General features: G+C 40.2%; 1 protein-coding gene across 4 annotated transcripts in view; it reads left to right on the plus strand.

Annotated features, from left to right (window-relative positions):
• Positions 1-1010: 1010 nt before the first annotated feature.
• dock3 (dedicator of cytokinesis 3) overlaps positions 1011-21380 on the plus strand; it is a 1050162-nt gene continuing 1029792 nt past the window's right edge. For all 4 annotated transcript variants that reach the window (XM_078209344.1, XM_078209345.1, XM_078209346.1 and 1 more), the window contains exon 1: positions 1011-1417. In XM_078209344.1, the coding sequence (XP_078065470.1) occupies positions 1381-1417 (37 nt within the window). In that variant the 5' untranslated portion in view covers positions 1011-1380. The remainder of the gene's footprint in view (positions 1418-21380) is intronic.

Below are 21380 nucleotides of genomic sequence, written 5' to 3' on the forward strand. Positions count from 1 at the left end.
CCGCCCCTTGCCCGCAATGATTCCTGTGGCTAACAGGATAGTAAAATTTGCTCCTATGACTATGCTATCAGACCTGTTGAGTATTTCCAACATTTTCTGTTTTACTTAAATTACAATGTCTGTTTAACAACGTTATCATTTCAGAGGCTTGTTAACAGACTCATTTTTGACTTTGCAGCTTTTTGAGGGCCAAGTCAGCCAAATTTTGAAGCTTCTGGTCAATTTTGGTTTTCTAGATTGGCATGCATGCTTCTTGATTTGGCTGCTCATTTGGTGGTACTGCAGACAAGTCTTGGGCAATACAGGCTCCAACCATCGACCTGACGGCAACTGTTTCTCTCCTCACCCGCAAAAGCTGCCTGACCTGACCGGCTGAGCGTTTCCAACATTTTCGGTTGTTTCAGATTTCCAGCATCCCCAGAAGTTTGAAGTAAAAACAGAAAATGCTGGAAAAACTCAGCAGGTCTGACACCATCGGGGGACAGAGAAACAGTGTTAATGTTTCGATGACTAAAGTTTACCTTTGTTCCAACAGTTTGAGCTTCGGGTCAACTTCTCGACAAACCGGTCTTCAAGCAATGCATCATTTGCTACACTGGATACCAATAACTGCTTCCATAATTGGCACCCAGGAATGTCACGAATTCTACTGCAAACAAAACCCGTCTAAATGCCAAAATGATGATTGTCTTGGGGAGCATCCGCTCCAGACAGATGTACAGGTAATCCACTTCTCGGATTGCCATTCCATCACTGTGTAAACGTGTATGTACATTGTAGAATGTGTGTATAGAACGACTTGATGATGGGATTGGAAGCTCTACTCACCAATCGTTGACCAAGTGACAAGACGACTATTTTGGTCACTGGTCTTTCAAATCCGTCGATCCAATGCTCATTCGCTCTGTTCCTTTCCTTCACCCCCAAAAAACCTTGCGCGCGACAAGAACCGTCGTCCACACCCGCGTGAGCGTCTATACCGTCGTCATGGAAACAGAGCGTCCCGTCCTATCGCCTGCCGGTGCCAGCGACGCGCGCCCCCTTCCCCTCCCGCCGCGCGAGCGCTTTCCGTTAAGCAGCGCATGCCTACAGGCGCGCGGCCGCAACTCGGGAAGGGGAGGGGGGAGGGGGGAGGGGGGGGCGAGTAGCAGCGTGATTCTGGATGGCGTCGCTGGGAGCGAGTGTGACCGCTGCGGCGCAATGAGCGAAAGTCGGGCCGACGGAGGCGAGGTGGAGCAAATAGTCTACCGTCGCCACCGTGCCAAGGAATAAGAGGACAGTCACTTCAGTGCTGGGTCAGTGAGCGATAAACGACCTTATCACGCGCGCGCCCTTCCATGCAAACCGACCGTCTCTCAGGCTTGTCCAGCACCGGGCGAGATGTGGACACCGACAGAGGAGGAGAAATTTGGCGTTGGTGAGTTGATGGTGTCTGTCCCCCCCCCCCCAAAATCAAGTGTTAAAGAAAAATAAGCACCCCCTTAATGTTATCTCTCTCTTTCCACCCTAAAACAAACAACCAGTGGCCGAGTGCGTGGGCTGCAGGACGCAGCGAATAATACTTCATGTTTGTAATGGTTTTACTCGCAGTTCACTGAAAGGAGCATTTAAATGAAATGCGATGGTTGTAATTTTACTGAAATCGCGGCTTTGTACGCTGGAGTTTGCCCCCACGATAATGGGTTTTTAAATGGTCTGCGTTGGCGACTCGAATTGTCAGACTGTTGGTTGCAAGTATTCAAAGTCGATGACAGCTGAGCCCAAATGTCGCTGATTGATGTTAGATAAGCTTTCATACGATGTACATTCGAAAATCAGTTACATAAACTGTTGCACACACTGTATAATCGTTAGCGTTGCTTTTGCATGCATTGCTGCATGTTAGGGATTTTAATTTTTGCAGCGCCGACTGCAAATATAAATCCAGTCTCCTGATGGAGCTTATGTTTTGCTCTCTCTCCGCTGTGATTTACTGTTATGTATGATGTTCCGGGCCAGTCAAAGGTATCATATTTCGATGGAGGGCGCTGTCATTACGTCCTGACAAAATGCACCTTGCAGTACACAGTGGTTGTGTTGGATGTTTAAAATGGCAATGGAGGAGGGTATGTTTAAAATGGCAATGGAGTGTATGAAATAAGCGATGCAGCAAACAAAACACAGATCAACAAGAGACTGTAGAACAAGTTTTACAGCCCAAATGCCATTTATTCTACATCCGTTCAGCCATTTTAGGGATGGTGGCAATATAATACGTTCTGTGATTTATGAAGAGGTTGAAATGTTTGAGCTTCATGAAATCACCTTTTTATGCGATTGATATACCGTAGGCAATTTTTAAAAACAAGTTTATAACAAACTGGATTACTTGATTTATTATTAAATGTTCTGTACATATAATCTTATTGAATAATTGATTAATGCGGTTTAGAATATATATATCTAACGGAAGCTGCGTTTGACATTTGTACTGCTAACGGGGAAAACTACTGGTTCTATTTACTTAATACCAACCAACATTGTTGTATTTATGTTAGAGCTGCCAGGGACCATGTGGGAGTGACTGGTACCAATAGATTTTAGTAATACCGTCTACTTGACGGACAGCTCTGGGAAACAGAAAATTGTGTGGACGGGTAATTAAATCCTATGGAGGATTGGTACGAGGTACCCGTTTAGTTGCATCGTAAAGCTAATATATTCCCTACCATGGCAGAATAATAAGTTGAAATGTTCCTTTTGCAAGTGATTGAAAAGGACCTGTTTTGCTTACTGTTCTTGTTGAGTACATCTATTTAAACAAGCTACATGTGTAGAATATGGTGGCTATCATTTATGTGATTTGATGGTCCATTCCTGACGTCAGTGGAATGAGTTCGCACCAATGTGTCATTTGTAGAGGAGCCTTTCAATTGCCCACTATGCTTGAAAATACAGGAAAGAGGGTCACACAGACCGGCTTTGTGGTGCACCAAAGATAAAGAACTACACGTACTTTTTTCTTTTATACACCCGTATTCCCTTTTGACTTTTAAGGAACTTGCACCTTCATTTTTGCAAGCGCTCTGGTGCCTGAAAAAAATAGTTGAATTTCATATCTAAACTTGCCGAATTTCCCAGTTTGAGCTTGCATGTGTTGACTTTTCTAATGATTTGAGACATGAAGTGTATTAGTTTAATGTTTGTTTGGCCATAGGCAGATAGTTCATGGGTTTTTTTTTTGCTCCACAATTGTCCCTTTCACTTCCTGAAGACACTTGTTACTGGTTGCCAATTCCACAATGATCGATGCCCTCCGGTACTTTCAAATCGGTTTTATTCTTCGATGCGGCTGGAATCAAATTTGATTGTCTTTACCTGATATCCAGATAACGTCACTTGCATCAGGGATTGCTATGTATCAATGAAGTGCAGGAATGCTGACCAAATTTCCAGGTAGTCAGTCAAGTTTTTTAAAAATACTTTTCCAATTCAATCAAATCAAGTCCAATTCAGAGTCTCAAGTTGAGACATTTCCGATCCAAGCTGACACGACAGGGCATGCAATCCTCTACCCTGTCTTGGGCCTGATCTACATGAGCCAAGCTGATTGGAGTAGGTGGAGGTTTCCTCCTCCAAGGCTTGATCTCATTTGCATCTTAGCCAAAAGGCCGAGATGCCGCTTTTAAAAATTGCTTCATATGAAAATGAAGCTTAAATGCAACCCAATGACCTCAACCAAGTGCAGCATCCGCATAACTACACTTGATCTTAGCCAAAAGGCCGAGAAGTCAGTCAAGTTTTTAAAATACTTTTCCAATTCAATCAAATCAAGTCCAATTCAGAGTCTCAACAAGTTGAGACATTTCCGATCCAAGCTGACAAGACAGGGCAAATGACCATTCACCCTGTCCTGGGCCTGATCTACATGAGCCAAGCTGATTGGAGCAGGCGGAGAATTCCTCCAAGGTTTCATCTCATTTGCATCTTAGCCAAAAGGCTGAGATACCGCTTTTAAAAATTGCTTCATATGAAACATATGAAGCTTAAATGCAACCCAATGACCTCAACCAAGTGCAGCATCCGCTTAACTACACTTGATCTTAGCCAAAAGGCCGAGAAGTCAGTCAAGTTAGCACAGAAGGAGATAAAATCTGGGATCTTCCTGGTTTGGGTAAGTTAGCAAAAGCCACTAGCTTTCGGGAGCGCTGCTCCTTCATCAGGTAAGTGGTCCTCCCACTTACCTGATGAAGGAGCAGCGCTCAGAAAGCTAGTGGCTTTTTTAATACTTTTTCCAATTCAGAGTCTCAAGTTGAGACATTTCCGATCCAAGCTGACAAGACAGGGTCTCCACACCTGTCTTGGGCCTGATCTACATGAGCCAAGCTGATTGGAGTAGGTGCAGACTCACCTCCTCCAAGGCGTGATCTCATTTGCATCTTAGCCAAAAGGCCGAGATGCCGCTTTTAAAAATTGCTTCATATGAAAATGAAGCTTAAATGTAACCTAATGACCTCAACCAAGTGCAGCATCCGCATAACTATACTTTATCTTAGCCAAAAGGGGGCTAGTGGCTTTTGCTACGAAACAAACTTGTTGGACTTTAACCTGGTGTTGAGAGACTTACTGTGTTTACCCCATTCCAACGCTGGCATCTCCACATCTTGGCTCAGTATCTTTAGCCGATGGATAGCTTACCCATCAGGGAAACTTTGCTGATGGTTTTGCTTCAAAAGATGGAATTGTTAAAACTAGTATTTTGCAAAGAATAATCTACTTAGCCGTGACACACACAAGTTAAATGCCACAGCCAATGTGTACGATTTTTAAAGCACATCTGAGCTCCAAGATCCTGTGCCACAGAGTGGTAGTTGTGAAAATACATCTTCAATGTTCTCACATTGAATTCTGAAATTGAACCAAGGGAACCGTATTTTCAAAGCGGATGAATATTAAGTCTCGACTATCGTGACGCTAATTTTAAACAGTCTAATTGTCTAGGAGGCGAGCTTGACCGTTCCAATTAAAGGTGCCTAGTACTCTAGGTGCTAGGAGCTTTCTGGCACCTGCGGCAAAGGTACGTTTCCTGTGAGCTATTACTGCCTTCCTACGCGATTTGAGCAGACAGGAACACGAAAGCAGCCTTGGTTGCTGTCACGCTTTTGCTGGCGTTCATTGCCCCCTGAGATTTGGACCCTCGACAACTGCAGCGAAAATTACTGTACCAGGTCCCCGTGACGAACTTGACAGTTGTGCACTAACGCGCACAAAATTGATTAGGCTCCTGGCGGTGGGAGTAATTCCAAATTCGAACAGCCTTAATGAGTTTAAGGCGCAACTAATTGGTGGCGGCTGCCTTTTCCGTTTCCTTGACCTTTTGAAAATACGAAACTGTCCCGGAGATGTTGGGATTCCGATATGACCTCCGTGACCGCGATTTTCAAAAACCCAGCCAAGGTGTCCCAAGGGATGGAAAATAAAAAGTAGAATTATTCCGGAACAATTTGGGCACGTGTCAATCGCCTTTTCAGGACATCACAGCTGCATCAGGTAGCTCATTTAGTTTTTCTGTCGCAAGTGATGCATTGCATGAGAAAATAAAGGGAATAATGCCCACTCGCACAAAAATGTTGCTTGAGCAAGGGCCTTAATCTGTTGAGTTAGGTGCCCACAAACCAACTTTCTATTTGTACTTGTCTTTCGTTGTTTTGCCCTGTTTGAATTTAATAGCTTTTAGAAAAATGGAAACAGTGGAAGACCTGCGTCAGCTATATTTATTTTGTGACTTTGTGAATAACTATGGATAGTGCACAGCAAAAGTATCCAAGCTTTTTGTGAGCCACCTGTAAAATTTAAACCATTATTCCTAATGAACCTTCAAAAAGCAGATAAAAAGAGGAAGGGTCATCCAGATTGGAAACGTTGGCTCTACTCTCTCTCCCCACAGATGCTGTCTGATTTGCTGAGATTTTCCAGCATTTTCTGTTTTTGTTTCAGATTCCAGCATCCACAGTAAATCTTTTTATAAAAGCAAATTAATGTACTGGTTTCATTTACCAATAAGGTAACAGTGCTAAAAATGAAAACTTAATGTTTGATGTGAATAGTGGTTGAGCTATTCCAATTTCAAATGCTTCTCTTCACAATCTTCTGGTCCAAAACTCCAAGTCAATATCTTAGGTATTTTTTATATAACAGCTTGGCACCATTTGTCAACACTTAAGGTATCAAAGCCTCAAGACTATACAGAAAGTCTATACATTGCAGGTCTTCCACTACATATTATTATTCCTCAAGGATATACAAATTTTCCACCTAGAATTCAACTGCTTCTTAAATAATTCCAGGGATTTTGTCTCTACCATAATATCCAGAAGTTTATGCCATCCGCTGGTTTCTTTTTATGTGAAGACGACATTTTTGAACTTGTACAGGCTGAATTTAATACTAATTCTTGTATAATCTCTCCCTACATACATTCCAGTAATAGTTCTGCTGATTCACTAGAAATCTATTAGGTAGAGCATGCAGCTGTTCATGGGAAATTATTTTCCTTGTCGCTATTTAATGAATTGGGATGTCAAATAAGATGCTATTGTTTTAATGAGCTGAGTTAAGGAACTTGTGTGCTGCAAGGTCTCATTAAAGTGACACATCTGTACTATTTACATTAGAATGATAAAACATGGATGACCTTTGCTGGTATCTTGTACAATTATGGAGGGGTGTGTGTGTGTTCCTTCGTTCTGTGTGGCTTGCTGAAAACAATCACAGCTTCTAAGAGTTCATAGAATATGTTATAGTTTTATTTATCCTATAGTTTCTAGTTTTTTAAATTTCTAATTGGTTTTGTAATTCTGTTTGCAAATTTCTTTTCGCATTATTCATGAAGGTCAAATGATGTAAAATTTTGTCAGGACAGGAATGTTATGATGTGAAGTATATATTTTACTGTGAAGATGTTTCCTTTTGAAAGTAATAATTGCTTGAAAATGAAAAGATGTATTTGTTTACAAAACATTTGCAGATTAGAAGGTTTTCATAAAGGTACTCCATGTGGGGGAGAAAGTAATTGTGAAGTGATCATCTATCCCTTCTCTTTCTGTATAGTCTTGAGGCTTTGATACCTTAAGTGTTGACAAATGGTGCCAAGCTGTTATACAGAAAATACCTAAGATATTGACTTGGAGTTTTGGACCAGAAGATTGTGAAGAGAAGCATTTGAAATTGGAATAGCTCAACCACTATTCACATCAAACATTAAGTTTTCTTATTTGGATTGACCGTTTCGTCTTTTGGGAATTTGTAGCTGACGAGGACTTCCATAGCAAAAATAGCATGTTGACTTTTTCACATCAAAGTTGAAGGGCACATGTACATTTGTCCTGGGGGGAATAAATTATATAAATGATGACAGGCAGTGTTGAAACTAAATCCTCAGTTCCGAATAAGAGTTGTAGTGGACTTGAAACATTAAATCTTTCTTGCTCCACCAGCACTGCCAGGCCTGCTGAGATTTTCTAGCATTTTGATTTTATTTCAGATCTCCAGCGTCCGCGGTATTTTGTTTTCCTTTTTTTCAATCTATTACAAAGACCATCCTTTGTGTCATTTTGCATATTGTGATGTTGGAAAGTCAGTCACATGACCCCCCCCCCCAATTCATTTGTTTGTTCACTCAGTGTGGAAAGACTTAGTTGACTGATTTTCTTTTTGCTTTTCCAAGCTGCATTCAGCATTTCAGTTACCTTTGTACTGAAACCTCCTTAAAAGCCCTCTTTTTTGATTGTTTTGCATCAGTTTTAGATTAGCACATTATCTGAACTTTTTGAGCTTTTTATTCTCATGTCAATTGTTTAAATATAACTTCTGCAAAGAAAGATTGCTGAAAGACAATTGTTGAAAGGCTGGCCAATGCTTCCACTGTCATTCTGTTAAACATAATACTGGTAAATATCAAGTTTCTTTAATTATTTGCTTGTACACTCCTGTTTAGATCACTAAGTTTGTAGGTAATTTAAGATAAAATAAACACATTAAGCAACACCAATGCTCTGCATGCAATCCCGACTACACCAATTAGCAGCAAAGGAAGCAAATGTTGTTTTGTAGTAATGTCCTCAATTTTTAAAAAAATACTGCACTACGATTATTTTCTTGATGTCCCTGGCAGCTAAGACTATCTTTTAACACTTGTAATAATAGATCAAGTTCCTTGAGGGCTAGGTTTGACTGACAGAACTTGCAGGTACTTAAAAAAAACAACCAGGGAGGATTCTGTCTAATGATGGATTCTATAGTTTTGAATATGCAGATCTGATTTGTTTAAACTTAAATCATCATGTGTGAAGGGCTCGGAGACATCCTGTGATATGATAAAGTGCTATATAAATGCTTGTTGTCTTGCTATCTGTCTACTGATTTTTAAAGTGGGAGAATTTCAAAATGTTAACATTGCAAAAGATATCAGGAAAACAATGGTAGTTTATACTGTTAAATATTAGAAATAAGATATAGTTTTAAATGGATTTTATTTAGTGCTTCTGTGTAAGGAAGCATAAAACTATAAGTTACAAACACCTTTGCCGAATGTGAATGTATGTGCGGGGATTTTGGTTTCTGTTCTGCTTAGAGAGGGTTATGGTGTTCAAAGTAAACAAACTGGAGAAGCATAAAGTGTCATTGTTTAGTAACCAGGTGCATCTTTAGGGTAGGAAGGCTTTTAGTGTTTTTATATCTGAAGTCATAGCAGTTGGTGATAGAAGACTAGAGAAGGAATGTCTCCCTCAGCTTTGCTAGAAGAAAAGTCATACAATAGAATAATAGTTAAGAAAACAAGTGCAGGAAGCCTAACAAATGGCTAGTTAAGGAAATTGGAGAAATTAAGTTGAAGTTTCCAAGAAGTCTGAAGTTAAACAAAGAACTGCTTTTGGGAACAGGGCACTGTGGAAGTTAAAGTCAGACCTGGGAAGAGAAGAACTGATGAGGTTGGCCACAGGCAAGCCACATATCTGAAGCAATCATGGTTTGGCATTCTTATTTCCAGTGTTTGAAGGAATAGTATCATGTTGAGGATTGAGTACCCGAGTTTATGTAAAACATTTTAAGATTGATTTATTATTGTCACATGTATTAGTATACAGTGAAAAGTATTGTTTCTTGCATGCTATACAGACAAAGCATGCCATTCATAGAAGGAAGCGAGAGAGTGCAGAATGTAGTGTTACAGTCATAGCTAGGGTGTAGAGAAAGATCAACTTAGTGCGAGGTAGGTCCATTCAAAAATCTGATGGCAGCAGGGAAGAAGCTGTTAGACTTTTGTATCTTTTTCCTGTCAGAAGAAGTGTAAGAAAGTATGTCCGGGGTGTGTGGGGTCCTTAATTATGTTGGCTGCCTTTAAAGCAACGGGAAGTGTAGACAGTTATTGTATGGGAAGCTGGAAAGACAAAGGAAACCTGAGAAAAGTGGTGGAAAACCTGGTGCTGGATTCCTTGTTAAAAGTGAAACAGAAGCCTTGTTTTAAAGGCTTGTTGGAAAACCTGGAATAAGTTAATGCAACCAGGGTGATTTTGTGGGAGTGGAATTTGTGGCTCGTGACATGACAATCATCTGGGGGAATTGTGAGAAGAAATTCATAGAAGATTGGTTGAGTGAAGTGTAATTTTTTGAAAACTATACATGAATGAGGCAAAGGGGGGAGTAGAGGAGTATTATATTCTAATCAAACCTTTCATACAGCCATGTGACTCTGTCCCCCAGTTTTCTAAGAAAAAAGTCAGCGTCATTTGAACCAGGGTTCCATACTGCGATTATAACAGTAGTATACTCAGCAAACTGTCTGGCGTAGCCCACCTGAGAATGGTGATATGAAAGTAAGCATTTTAAATTTTAATTGCAGGTATCTAATAAACAATTTTCAGGGTTGCAGAGTACTCCCATTTGGGTTATTCTTCTCAGACACTCATAACATTCGTAGTCATAGAGGTTTACAGCAAGGAAACGGGCCCTTCGGCCCAACTTGTCCATGCTGCCCTTTTTTTTTTAAACCCCTAAGCTAGTCCCAATTGCCTACATTTGGCTCATATCCCTCTATACCCATCTTACCCATGTAAACTCTTTTTAAATGACAAAATTGTACCTGCATCTACTACTATCACTGGCAGCTTGTTCCAGACACTCGCCACCCTCCATGTGAAAAAATTGCTGCTCTGGACCCTTTTGTGTCTCTCCCCTCTCACCTTAAACCTATGCCCTCTAATTTTAGACTCCCCTACCTTTGTGAAAAGATGTTGACTATCTAGCTGATCTGTGCTCCTCATTATTTTATAGACCTCTTTAAGATCACCCCTCAGCTTCCTGCGCTCCAGAGAAAAAAGTCCCAGTCTATCCAGCCTCTCCTTATAACTCAAACTATCAAGTCACAGTAGCATCCTGGCAAATCTTTTCTGCACTCTTTCTATTTTAATATCATTTCTATAATAGGGTGACCAGAACTGTACACAGTATTCCAAGTGTGGCCATACCAATGTCTTGTATAACTTCAACAAGACATCCTAACTCCTGTATTCAATGTTCTGACCAATGAAACCAAGTATGCTGAATGCCGCCTTCGCCACTTTGTCCACCTGTGACTCCATTTTCAAGAAGCTATGAACATGTACCCCTAGATCTTTGTTCTGTAACTCTCGCCAACGCCCTACCATCAACTGAGTAAGTCCTGCCGTGGTTCAATCTACCAAAATGCATCACCTCGCATTTATCTAAATTAAACTCCATCTGCCATTCGTCAACCCATTGGCCCAATTGATCAAGATCCCGTTGCAATCCGAGATAACCTTTATATTAATGATTTGGATGAGAATTTAGGAGGCATGGTTAGTAAGTTTGCAGATGACACCAAGATTGGTGACATAGTGGACAGTGAATCAATTATATAATCAATATATTAATGACTTGATAAGCCTCACTGAGAGGTAAAGCAATTCATGGCATTCATGGTGCTCTTTTTTTTTCAGATAATCTGAGGCAAAATCTTTCCCAGAACCCCTCTTTGCGTTGCTATCATTCAACAACTGTTATGTCCATTCCAGACAAGGGAAGCATGGCAGATATTCTCACCACTATATATTCTGTTAGGAACCAGATCAGAAACTCCAAGGTATATTATGAAGTTAGCCTAGACACTAACTTTTTTTTGATTCTGAGCATTAGTGGGAACAAAAGGTATTTCGCTCCAGGTGTGATTCTATTAGCCCACTCGAAGCTTTTATTAAAACAAACTTTATTTTACAATACAGTTAGAATATAACAAAGAATTAAGATAACTTTTACCAATTGAAATACTTAACTATCTATCTCCCTAATTCCAAATTAAGCAATATCCCCATAGACATCCTTCTTGAGGATCAATTAGCACAAAAACATATATGCTCACGTGCATGCTATGTTTCTTCCCTTTTAACCCCTCTGGACAGATATAGAAAGACACCGGTCTACTGACTCCCATACAGCAGTTTCAAGATACAGATCTGCTATCAAGCAGCAGAACTTCAGAGAAAGATGCCTATTTTCTGGCAGATCCCAGTCTCCAAATCGAGAGAGAGAAAGAAACAGAGGGAGGGCTATTTTGTCTCTCCTGAGCTCCCAAATAGCAACTTTGCTTACTTTCCCTCTGTGAACCTAGGCCTGTCCAGTCACATGACTTTTCCTGTCAATCAACCTAATCAAGCCCCACTCTGATAAACCCCAGGGGAAAACACTAAAACAACAACAATGCATTAGCCCAGATTAAAACAAAACATTCCAGCAATTAAGATAAATTATGCTTCTGCGACATCAATATGTAGGCTGCCAGTTATAGATAAAGTGGTACCGAAATACAGAACCGACTGGTAGAAAAATCCTGCACAAGAAACATGACACAAATATATTTCTTAAAGGCATAGCACTGTCACACATACCCCCTTAAAAAATGAACCATCGATATGCAAAGATGGCTTCATTTTTCGAAACCTCTAGTTTCACACTATTCGTACTCTATATATAGTAGATTTTTTATTAAATCTAAGCATCCAAATATAACAGTAGTGTGGTCCATTTCTGCTATCTCTTCCACCATTGAACATTACTACTATTTTCATCAAATTCATGAAACGCGTTAGCAATCACAGTTTATTCCCATGTATATCTCCATGTGATTGTAATAACTCTTTCAAGTCATTTTAATTTTCCTCTGGAAGGTAGCTCAGTAATTTATTCCAATTTCTGATAACTTCCTCGTTATCCAATTTAATTAGAGGAATGTCAAATTCAGAATCATCTGGATTTGGTTATTCACTGAGTCGTAACCACGGTATACATTCAGATTTCTCTTCCACTTTCTAATATTTCGCTGGACTCTCCAACCTCACAATATATAATGGAACACGACTCTTCTCACCATGAATTCCACATATTGCCATCTTTTCTGGCAAGACTCATTTTAATATGCATATCTCTTTATTTCTCACCACCAAAGATTGACTTGTTCCCGTATCTCTCAACTTCTTAACTTACTCCTCCTGGTACACATGAGTAAACTTTACCCACATGAGTAAATTCTTTAACGAGATCTGGTACTTTCTTATCAGCCAAACCCTGACCAAGCTGTACATTTTTGCACCTCTTCAGCTTCAACTGAGGTTTCCTTTTACCATTTTAACAAATTCCACTGGCTTAACTTGTTTTACCACATCTGTCTTCCCAGTGTTTTTCTTAAACCATCACCACTGTGACTTTGTGTCCTACTTTATAACAGTGAAAGCATTTGAGGCTTTTTATGTAATTTCCACCCTCGTGAGTTTCATTTTTAACCTGAGGTACACTATCTTTACTATCTCCCATAAGATCTCCTTTGTTCTTGTGAAGATTTCTCTTTTCCTCAGTTTCTATCCCCCTCAGAATTAAATTGATGTTGAAAACCAACCCTGATACATGAATCAATGCAAAATCAGCTTCCTTTTTATTGCTTCTACTCAGATTTATGCATTTGCACTTCTAACATTTCAAGTTCAAACTATCTTTCCAGTTCCTGAAGTTCTAATTCTCGTTTTGTTTTTGCTCTACCAGGGCTATTCTTTTTCTTCTTGTTCTGCCAGTGCTATTCTTGTTGCAAATCAAACCGTTTCAGTTCTCTTGCCCTTTGTTTCTCCCTCTCTCTTGTGTTTGCTACTGTTTTCCTTTCTGCTGCAATTGTCTCTCTCTCTCTCTTGCTTCCACTACCCAATCTCTTCCTTTTGCTTCTAATTCGAGCTGTTTCATTTGTAATTGAATTCTAGCCATTTCCATTGTCTGTGTGGAGTGTGCACGTTCTCCCTGTGTCTACGTGGTTTTCTTCCAGGTGTTCTGGTTTCCTACCACAGTCTGAAAGATGTGCTGGTTAGATGTATTGGCCATGCTAAATTCTCCCTCTGTGGACCCAAACAGGTGCCGGAGTGTGGCAACTAGGGGATTTTCGCAGTAACTTCATTGCAGTGTTAATGTAAGCCTACTTGTGAATAATAAACTTTGATTTCAACTGTGTTTCTGGCAATTTTAAATGCTGAATTTTCACTGCAATTATCTGTCTTCCTCGCCCCTTCAGATAATGTCAGCTGCAGCTCGATTGACAATTCCAAAAGCTTTGCGTTAACCACCTTTTGTAAACCACTCCGTGACTTCTTCCACATGCAGGAACTGTTTAGTCACTGAAAGTATCGCTATTCCACAAGGCACTGCCTATTGAAACCTACCAAATGCAACACCTGAAAAGAAACAACAAATACTCACCACTCACTGTCTTTGAGTCCAATAATCTGCAACCAAACGAGGAGTTATAGATTTTAATCCTGGCCGAGCCCCCCAACATTATATAATGGATCACTACTCTTCTCACCATGAACTCTGCATATTATTACCTTTTTTGGCAAGACTCATTCTAGTCTACATATCGCCTCTCACTATCAAAGATTGACTTATTCCTGTATCTCTCCAAATTTTAACTTCTTTACCTACTCCTTCTGGTAAACATGAGAAATTTGACAGTTTCAAAAGCTTTGGTTAGGCACCAAATCAGACACTCCAAGGTATATTATGAAGTTAGCCTGGACCCAAAGGGTGGCACAGTGGTTAGCACTGCTGCCTCACAGTGCCAGGGACTCGGGTTCAATTCCCAGCTTGGGTCACTGTCTGTGTGGAGTTTGTAAGTTCTCCCCATTTCTGCATGGGTTTCCTCTGGGTGCTCAGGTTTCCTCCCACAGTCTGAAAGACATACCGGTTCGGTGCATTGACCTGAAAAGGTGCTGGAGTGTGGCGACTAGGGGAATTTCACAGTAACTTCATTGCAGTATTAATGTAAACCTTACTTGTGACTAATAAACTTTAAGAACTTTGATTTTTGGCATCACTAAGCGCACAAGTTATTTTGCTCCAGTGTGATTCTATTTCTCCACCAGGAAGCTTTTATTGAAACGAGCTTTATTTAACAAAGCAGTTAGAATATAACAAAAATAATTAGCATAACATTTGCCAGTTGAAACAATAACAGCGATGGATGTCACGGTAGCACAGTAGTTAGCAAAGTTGCCTCACAGCACCAGGGACCCGGGTTCAATTCAGGCTTTGGGTGACTATCTGTGTGGAGTTTGCATATTCTGTGTCTGCTTGGGTTTTCTCTGGGTGCTCTGGTTTCCTCCTACAGTCCAAAGATGTGAAGAGTAGCTTGATTGGCCATGTTAAATTGCTCCTTAGTGTCCCAACATATATAAATTAGGGGGATTAGCGGGGTAAATACGTGAGGTTATAGGGTAAACCTGTGTATGAGTCAGTGCAGACTTGATGAGCCGAATGAATTCCTTCTGCCCTTTGAGGATTCTATGATCCTATGATTCTGTCCTTCTCTTTAGTTCCAATTTAAGCAATATCCCCACAAACATACATCTTTCTTCAGAATCAATTGGCACAAAAACAGATATGCTCACATGGATTCTGTTTCCAGCCTTTTTACCCCTCTGGACAGTCACAAAAAAAACCTGTCTTCTGACTCCCAGACAGCAGTTTCCAGAGAAAGATCTACTTTCGAATGGCAGAACTTCAGAAAAAGACACCTATTTTCTGGCAGATCCCAATCTCAAAATCCAGAGACAGACAGGGAGCTGGTTCTTTTCTCTGCAGCTCTCAAACAGGAACTAAGCTTCTTTTTGCTCTGTTAGCTTAGATGATTCTAGATGAATTTTCCTGTCAATCAATCTAATCAAGCCCCATTCAGATAAACCCCAGGGGAAAACACTAAAACTACAACACTGCATTAGCTCAGATTAAAACAAAATATTCCAGCAATTAAGATCAATTATGCTTCTACAGCATCAACATGTTAGGCTGCCGGTTATAGCCAAAAGCAGCACCAATACATAGAACTGACTGCTAGAAAAATCCTGCATAAGAAACATGACATAAATATATTTCTTAAAGGCACAGTATCATCACAATTCTCAGTGTGATTGTCTATTTCTGAGATCCACAAGTTGGATAGTATTTCCCAAAAGTCTCCGATGTGCCTAGAACCATAGAAAAGTTACAGCACTGAAGGAGGCCAATCAGCCCATCTTGTCCATGTCAGCCTGAGGACACCCAGGTGCCCTTTCTAATCCTGCATCCAGCCCATAGTCCTGTAGGTTATAACATTTAAGGTGCAGATCCAGATACTCTTTTTAACAGCTCAGAATCATTGCCTCCACCACCAACCCAGGCAATGAATTCCAGACACCCACAACCCTCGGTGTAAACAAAAAAAAGTTCTTCCTCTTGTCCCCCCCTACGCCTTCTGCCAGTTACCTGCTTTTAATTTCCACCCCAGATTAAGGCAGTTGTCACAGAAGAAAATGTTCTTTGGCATTTATTTCTGCTGCAATGATCACCTTTACTGGGTGGCTACATGTCCTACCATTTTGTTGAGGAACATGAGTTTAGGAAGTTTAAACTTGAATAATGATATAAGTTCACCTGGTTGACAAACAGTCAATTAGTTCTGACTCACTTTGATTCCAGTGCACACCTGAATCTCTGCAGACAGTGCAACTTACTATCCTCTGTAAGGATCCATTCTCCACCCATCTTTTAGAATGTTATACCGATTACAAATTGGTTCATGTATTGTTTGTAGTTTAATATTTAGCGGGTATAATAGTACAGCTGCAGAAACTGAGTAAGTTGGTTATCCAATCTAGAAACAGTTCAGAAATGCTTCCCAGACCTGGAAAAGATCACCAATTAACTTGAAAGTTCGACACACACACCTTTTGAAGATAGATGTCTCTACATATATTTTCCACTTTCATGAAATCTACCATCATTGGATCATGAGAGCATTTGTGGCAACCACATGCATGTTTGTGGTGTATCCTCGGAGCTGAGCTGCTCCAGTACATCCCCGTAATTCTACAGGAAGGATATTTTGTCCCAGATGTCTGGACAAATTATGTGCTCTGATCCAGTGTGGCAGTTTGAATCTTCAGAGGGTGTTTCTTATGAGGCGAGAATATTTTTTCACAGTTGGACACAATTGAACATTTCCAAAGAATCCATCAACAGGACATGTAATGTAAATTGAAGAAAGGTTGCCCATGATTATGCCTCTCCCCTTTGAACTGTACCGCATCTTCCTTTTTTGGATATTTGATATGTTTTTAAATCCGTAGCTGGAACCTCAGTTAAGCAGTATTTACAGTATTCGTTCACTCTCATTCTAGTGATTTTATTGATAAACACTTTCAGTTCGTTAGGGAAATCTTTTCAAATCCCTATGAGATCTTACTATTGTACATAATTTTGTGAATCCTACCTTTTGAATCTCTCATTGTTCAATTAAATTCCTCTCCTGGGAAACTCCTTTTGTTTCAGCATTTAGTGAGAGAGACCTTGTTGCTATTAACTTACTGTTCACACATCAGTGTTTTGTCCAGCAGTAGTACATTTTTATAACCAGAAGGTTATCATCCCTTTTAATTGCCACCCCACAAATCAGAAGTTGTTTCCTAATGTACTAAAAAATGCAGATGATAAATGTGTAACAAAGTGGTTAGTTGAATTATCCTCCATTATTATTTGTCTGCTAGTCGAAAACCATTGGTTTTACTAAAGTCTGCTATGGGTCATTTTACATATTGCTATGTTTTGGGTATTTTTGCTTATGATCAGACTTCAGTTAATTTTTATAGATATTAAGCTAAGGATGCTGTGTGACCTCACTTTTCTCTTCGATTGTAAGGAGAGAGGTATAGGAGAGAAATAGAAAATGCTGGAAATACTCTGGATCTGACGACATCTTTGGAGAGCAAGGGAGTTAATATTTCAGGACAATGACCCTTCGTCAGAATTCGATTCAGTATCTGTAGTATTTTGCTCGTCAGAAGTATAGGGAATGTGCTGCATGAATTGTAGCAGTGACAATGTTCTACAGCTGAGACTTTGAACAATAGCAGGTAAGATAATGGAATTCTGTTTGTTGTCTCTTGGTGATTCTCCTTTATCTCAGTTGGAAAGTCTGGAAACATGCCATCAGTCGGTGATCAGTGCTAACCCATAGTAAGCTAGTGGAAGAAGTGATTGAGTGGTTCAGAATAAGTGGGCATTTGACTTTATCCCCCTCAAGAAAATGTTGTGGCCTGTACTTATCAAGTTTGCATACCTACAGTGTTGAGTTCTGGAACCCACATGGGCAAATTGCAATTTTGTATCTCAGTAAAGTTGAAATTATCATCTCGAATTCTTTGCAGTAATGGTGGAACTTGGTTGTTTCCTGTGGTGAAGAACTTACCTATGTGAATCAGGTACTGGGAAATTTATATGCTGAAGACAAATTGCTGCAGCGTAATGTTATAGGTACTGCAGTTAAAAGTTGGAAATACTTCTTAATTTCAGTTTGACCTTTTGACTACACTTGCACTTTGTAAAATGTGCATTTAAACAATTACCACCACCTCCTTGGCCCAAAGCACTGTCGGGTTCTGGGAGTACATTGGCATTCTGTGCCCATTATTATCAAGGCACAATTGATGTGAAATACCTTGCTCCATCAATGTTTTTGTGCGAATAAAAATGAATCCACTTTTATTTGAACAGCCATTTGCAATGAAGAGAAAGTGGTGGACAGGGTGCTGATGGGAATTTTCCCTGTCCAATATCCTTCTCACCTGCTCAAATTATATTGGTTGCATTTTTAACAGCATAATTCACCATTTGGCCAAATTATGCCTGTTTCATCGTTACTTGCCCAGCTCTCTGCTTTCTCATAGGATATATAATGATTTGAAAAGATCAAGCATTGTAAACAGTATAATTCACCATTTGGTCCAATGTTTCAGCTCTTTCATGAGAACAGCCACAGATATGAAATGCTAATTCTGTTATTTTTACCACAATGCTATCAAACCTGCTGAATGTTTCCACCAGTTTATGATTAGAGATGAGTCTGCCTTGACAGTTTATGATTACACTAATTGTAAACAGCCTGATGAAGCCAAATCTGTACTTTTATGTAAGGGTTGACACATTCATTTGGTCTATTGTAATGAAAGAATGCTATGTGATCGTCTAATACTCAAGGGCAGTGTGTTTATGGTAAGTGGAAGGATTATGTGACACTAAATTTTAAAAGAATGGCATCTGGTGCTTTGCAAATTTATACTATTGTAAGAGGAATTTTCTCAGGTGTCCCCCTGGGATACTCTGTATTTTGTTGAAGCTTACTCGACCAATACATAGACTGCAAAAGACAGTATATAGTTAAAGAACGAAAAGGAATTTATTTGCTAATACATGTGTCAGGAGAGAGAGACAGTCAATGAGCGTTGACTGTCCTCTCTGAGCTAATATTGCAAGGTAAAGTTATTATATTATTCTGAACATTTCAATATCCCACCCAGTCTTGTCAATCAGATTGGAGGGTCCAGTCACAATCATCACACATTATTACCTTAGCCAATAATGTTCCACCTGTCAACAGGAATAGGAGATTATTAGCTTATTGCCCATGTAAGTTCCTTCTCCTTTACCTAGGAAACCTAACCCACATCATTACTAGTAACCAAGGCCATAGTTAACATCTGTGATTTTTAATTGGTGAAAGGAGTCATTCTTTCACTGGAACCAGGGCCTCCTTTTTCAGCTTGAAAGACTGCTCCAGCCTTGCTACCCATGAATGAATTTACTCCCTTAAAACCAGGCCTTTTAAACTTGCCTTTTGCACAGCCAAAAACAGATAACAGAAACTGCCTTTTTATGCTACATTGTATTAAAAGAATTCGGCCTGTCTACTACTGTTTCCCATCATGCTGCATTCAGAACGAAGTTGGCCAAGGCGCTCAATACATTTATATTGAAAATACAGTTTAAGCTTTTAATACTTGGTTAATTTGTGGTTGTGCAGTTTATAATATCTTTGCATATTTTGTTCTTCCCCCCCTCAAATCGGTCCCTGCTTTTGGCCCTATAGCCCAAGACAAGGCCATTAAATTGAAGTGCCCCAATTCTTGTTCTTGTGCCCTGAAGGTTGACTGGTCCCTTGGTATCCTTGCTTGCTCAACTTAACTGCTATCACTGTTACCATCCCTTTTGTGGACTTGGACAACTTTGCACAGGCACACTTAACTACATTGACAAGCACCATCAATGCCAAGATCACCATGAAGAATATTGCAATCCTTTGTAGGATTGATGTTCCCAAGGAGCCCAACCAGCCTGAGGGCCAACCACCTAAGGTAAACGGTTCAGGGTCTTTGAGTTTCTCCACCTCCTTCCTAATGTGATTAACCAGATTAGTTACGTTTTCTGAACTATCTGTATGTACGTGCAACATTCTGATCCAATTACTATACAAATCCTACCCCTTGCTGCCAAGACATAATCCAATGCCAATCTATGTTCCAATATGTTCCATCGAGAGTTGGATAAGTGTTGTTTCCTCTAAAGCAATAAGAAATATTGCAAGATTGGTCATAACTGGGGTGGACTCAGCTGAGTGGTTCGATCTACCATGTGGTCACATTCACTCATGCCTAAGTTTTCCCCTTGGCCTTCCATGTTTCTCGCACAATATATCCCTTTTGGTTTTGATATTGGCTGTTTTAAAACTGAACTAGGAGCTGGTTCCCCTAGGTTATAGATAGGTGTATAGGTGTTTATATGACCTAACTTCCCTGCACAAGACTCAATGTTATGAAATTCTTTCCTTACCTCTCTACTGATGAATCCTGGTATTGGGTGTCCAGGATACTTGGAATTCTGGGCTGTTTGATCCACCATTACTAACTCTGACCATGTTAAGGGCATTGGCTGTAATGGTATTCCCCCTCCTGCACGTATGGGAATGTGCGAACATACCCAACACTTCGCCTAACTAGACAATCTAGTGTATGTGTGTGCCATATACAAGTACTAATACATACTTCCTGAGGGGAACGCTGAAGGGCCTCAGTTGCTGGCCCACCTGAGTCAAAATCTGTACAGTCAATGCTAAAAAGATATAATCACGTGCACTCATTATAACAGTCTCTGCAACTTCTGTCTGCAATCAAACACAATTGTTGATCAATGTCGGGTAATAATACAGCTTGTTTACAAAACATGCACAATCACGGCACCACACTTTGTACACGCTCGTGACTTGATTTGCTTCTGCTTTGGAGGATTTCCGGTCGATCTTGATTGGAGCTGTGCCTTGATTATAGCTGTGGCAGGTCAGAGATCTTCTGTGCACATAATCTGTAATAGAATCCAGATGGTCTCGCGACCTTAAATTTAGCAATCAGAATAAATTCGATCAAATCAGATTCTCTCCACATCTATTATAATAAATATTCAGTCACTGGGTCAGATTCGCTATCTTGGGGCTTACCACCGGAGTATGTTCGGTTTTAATCGAGTCCAGTGTCTTCAGCGCAGGCCGCGCTTCTCATCAATTAGGGCACATGTCTGCCCTGTAACCACCACATCAAAAGGCCTTTCCTGGTGAATTCCTAGCCCCTTTTTGTCTGTCATGAGTTTCACCATTACCTTATCTCTCGGTGGAGGCAACTTAGGACTACTCTCTCCCGCCAATTTAGTCCAATCTTGGTGCTGCTGTTGCATGATCACCTGCTTTTTGAGAAAATATAGATGGTCTATTAGATCTCTCCATATTCAATTCATCCTCTCCACCATCCCTCAACTGAGGGTGATATGGTATGTGAAACCTCGGCTTTATTCCCAACATATAGAACATAGAACATTACAGCGCAGTACAGGCCCTTCAGCCCTCTTGCGCTGACCAGTGAAACCAATCTAAAGTCCCTCGAGTCTACACTATTCCAAGATCATCCATATGTTTATCCAATAACCATTTGAATGCT

This window comes from Mustelus asterias, chromosome 3 (genome assembly GCF_964213995.1).
Source record: "Mustelus asterias chromosome 3, sMusAst1.hap1.1, whole genome shotgun sequence".
In the NCBI taxonomy this organism is placed as follows: domain Eukaryota; kingdom Metazoa; phylum Chordata; class Chondrichthyes; order Carcharhiniformes; family Triakidae; genus Mustelus; species Mustelus asterias.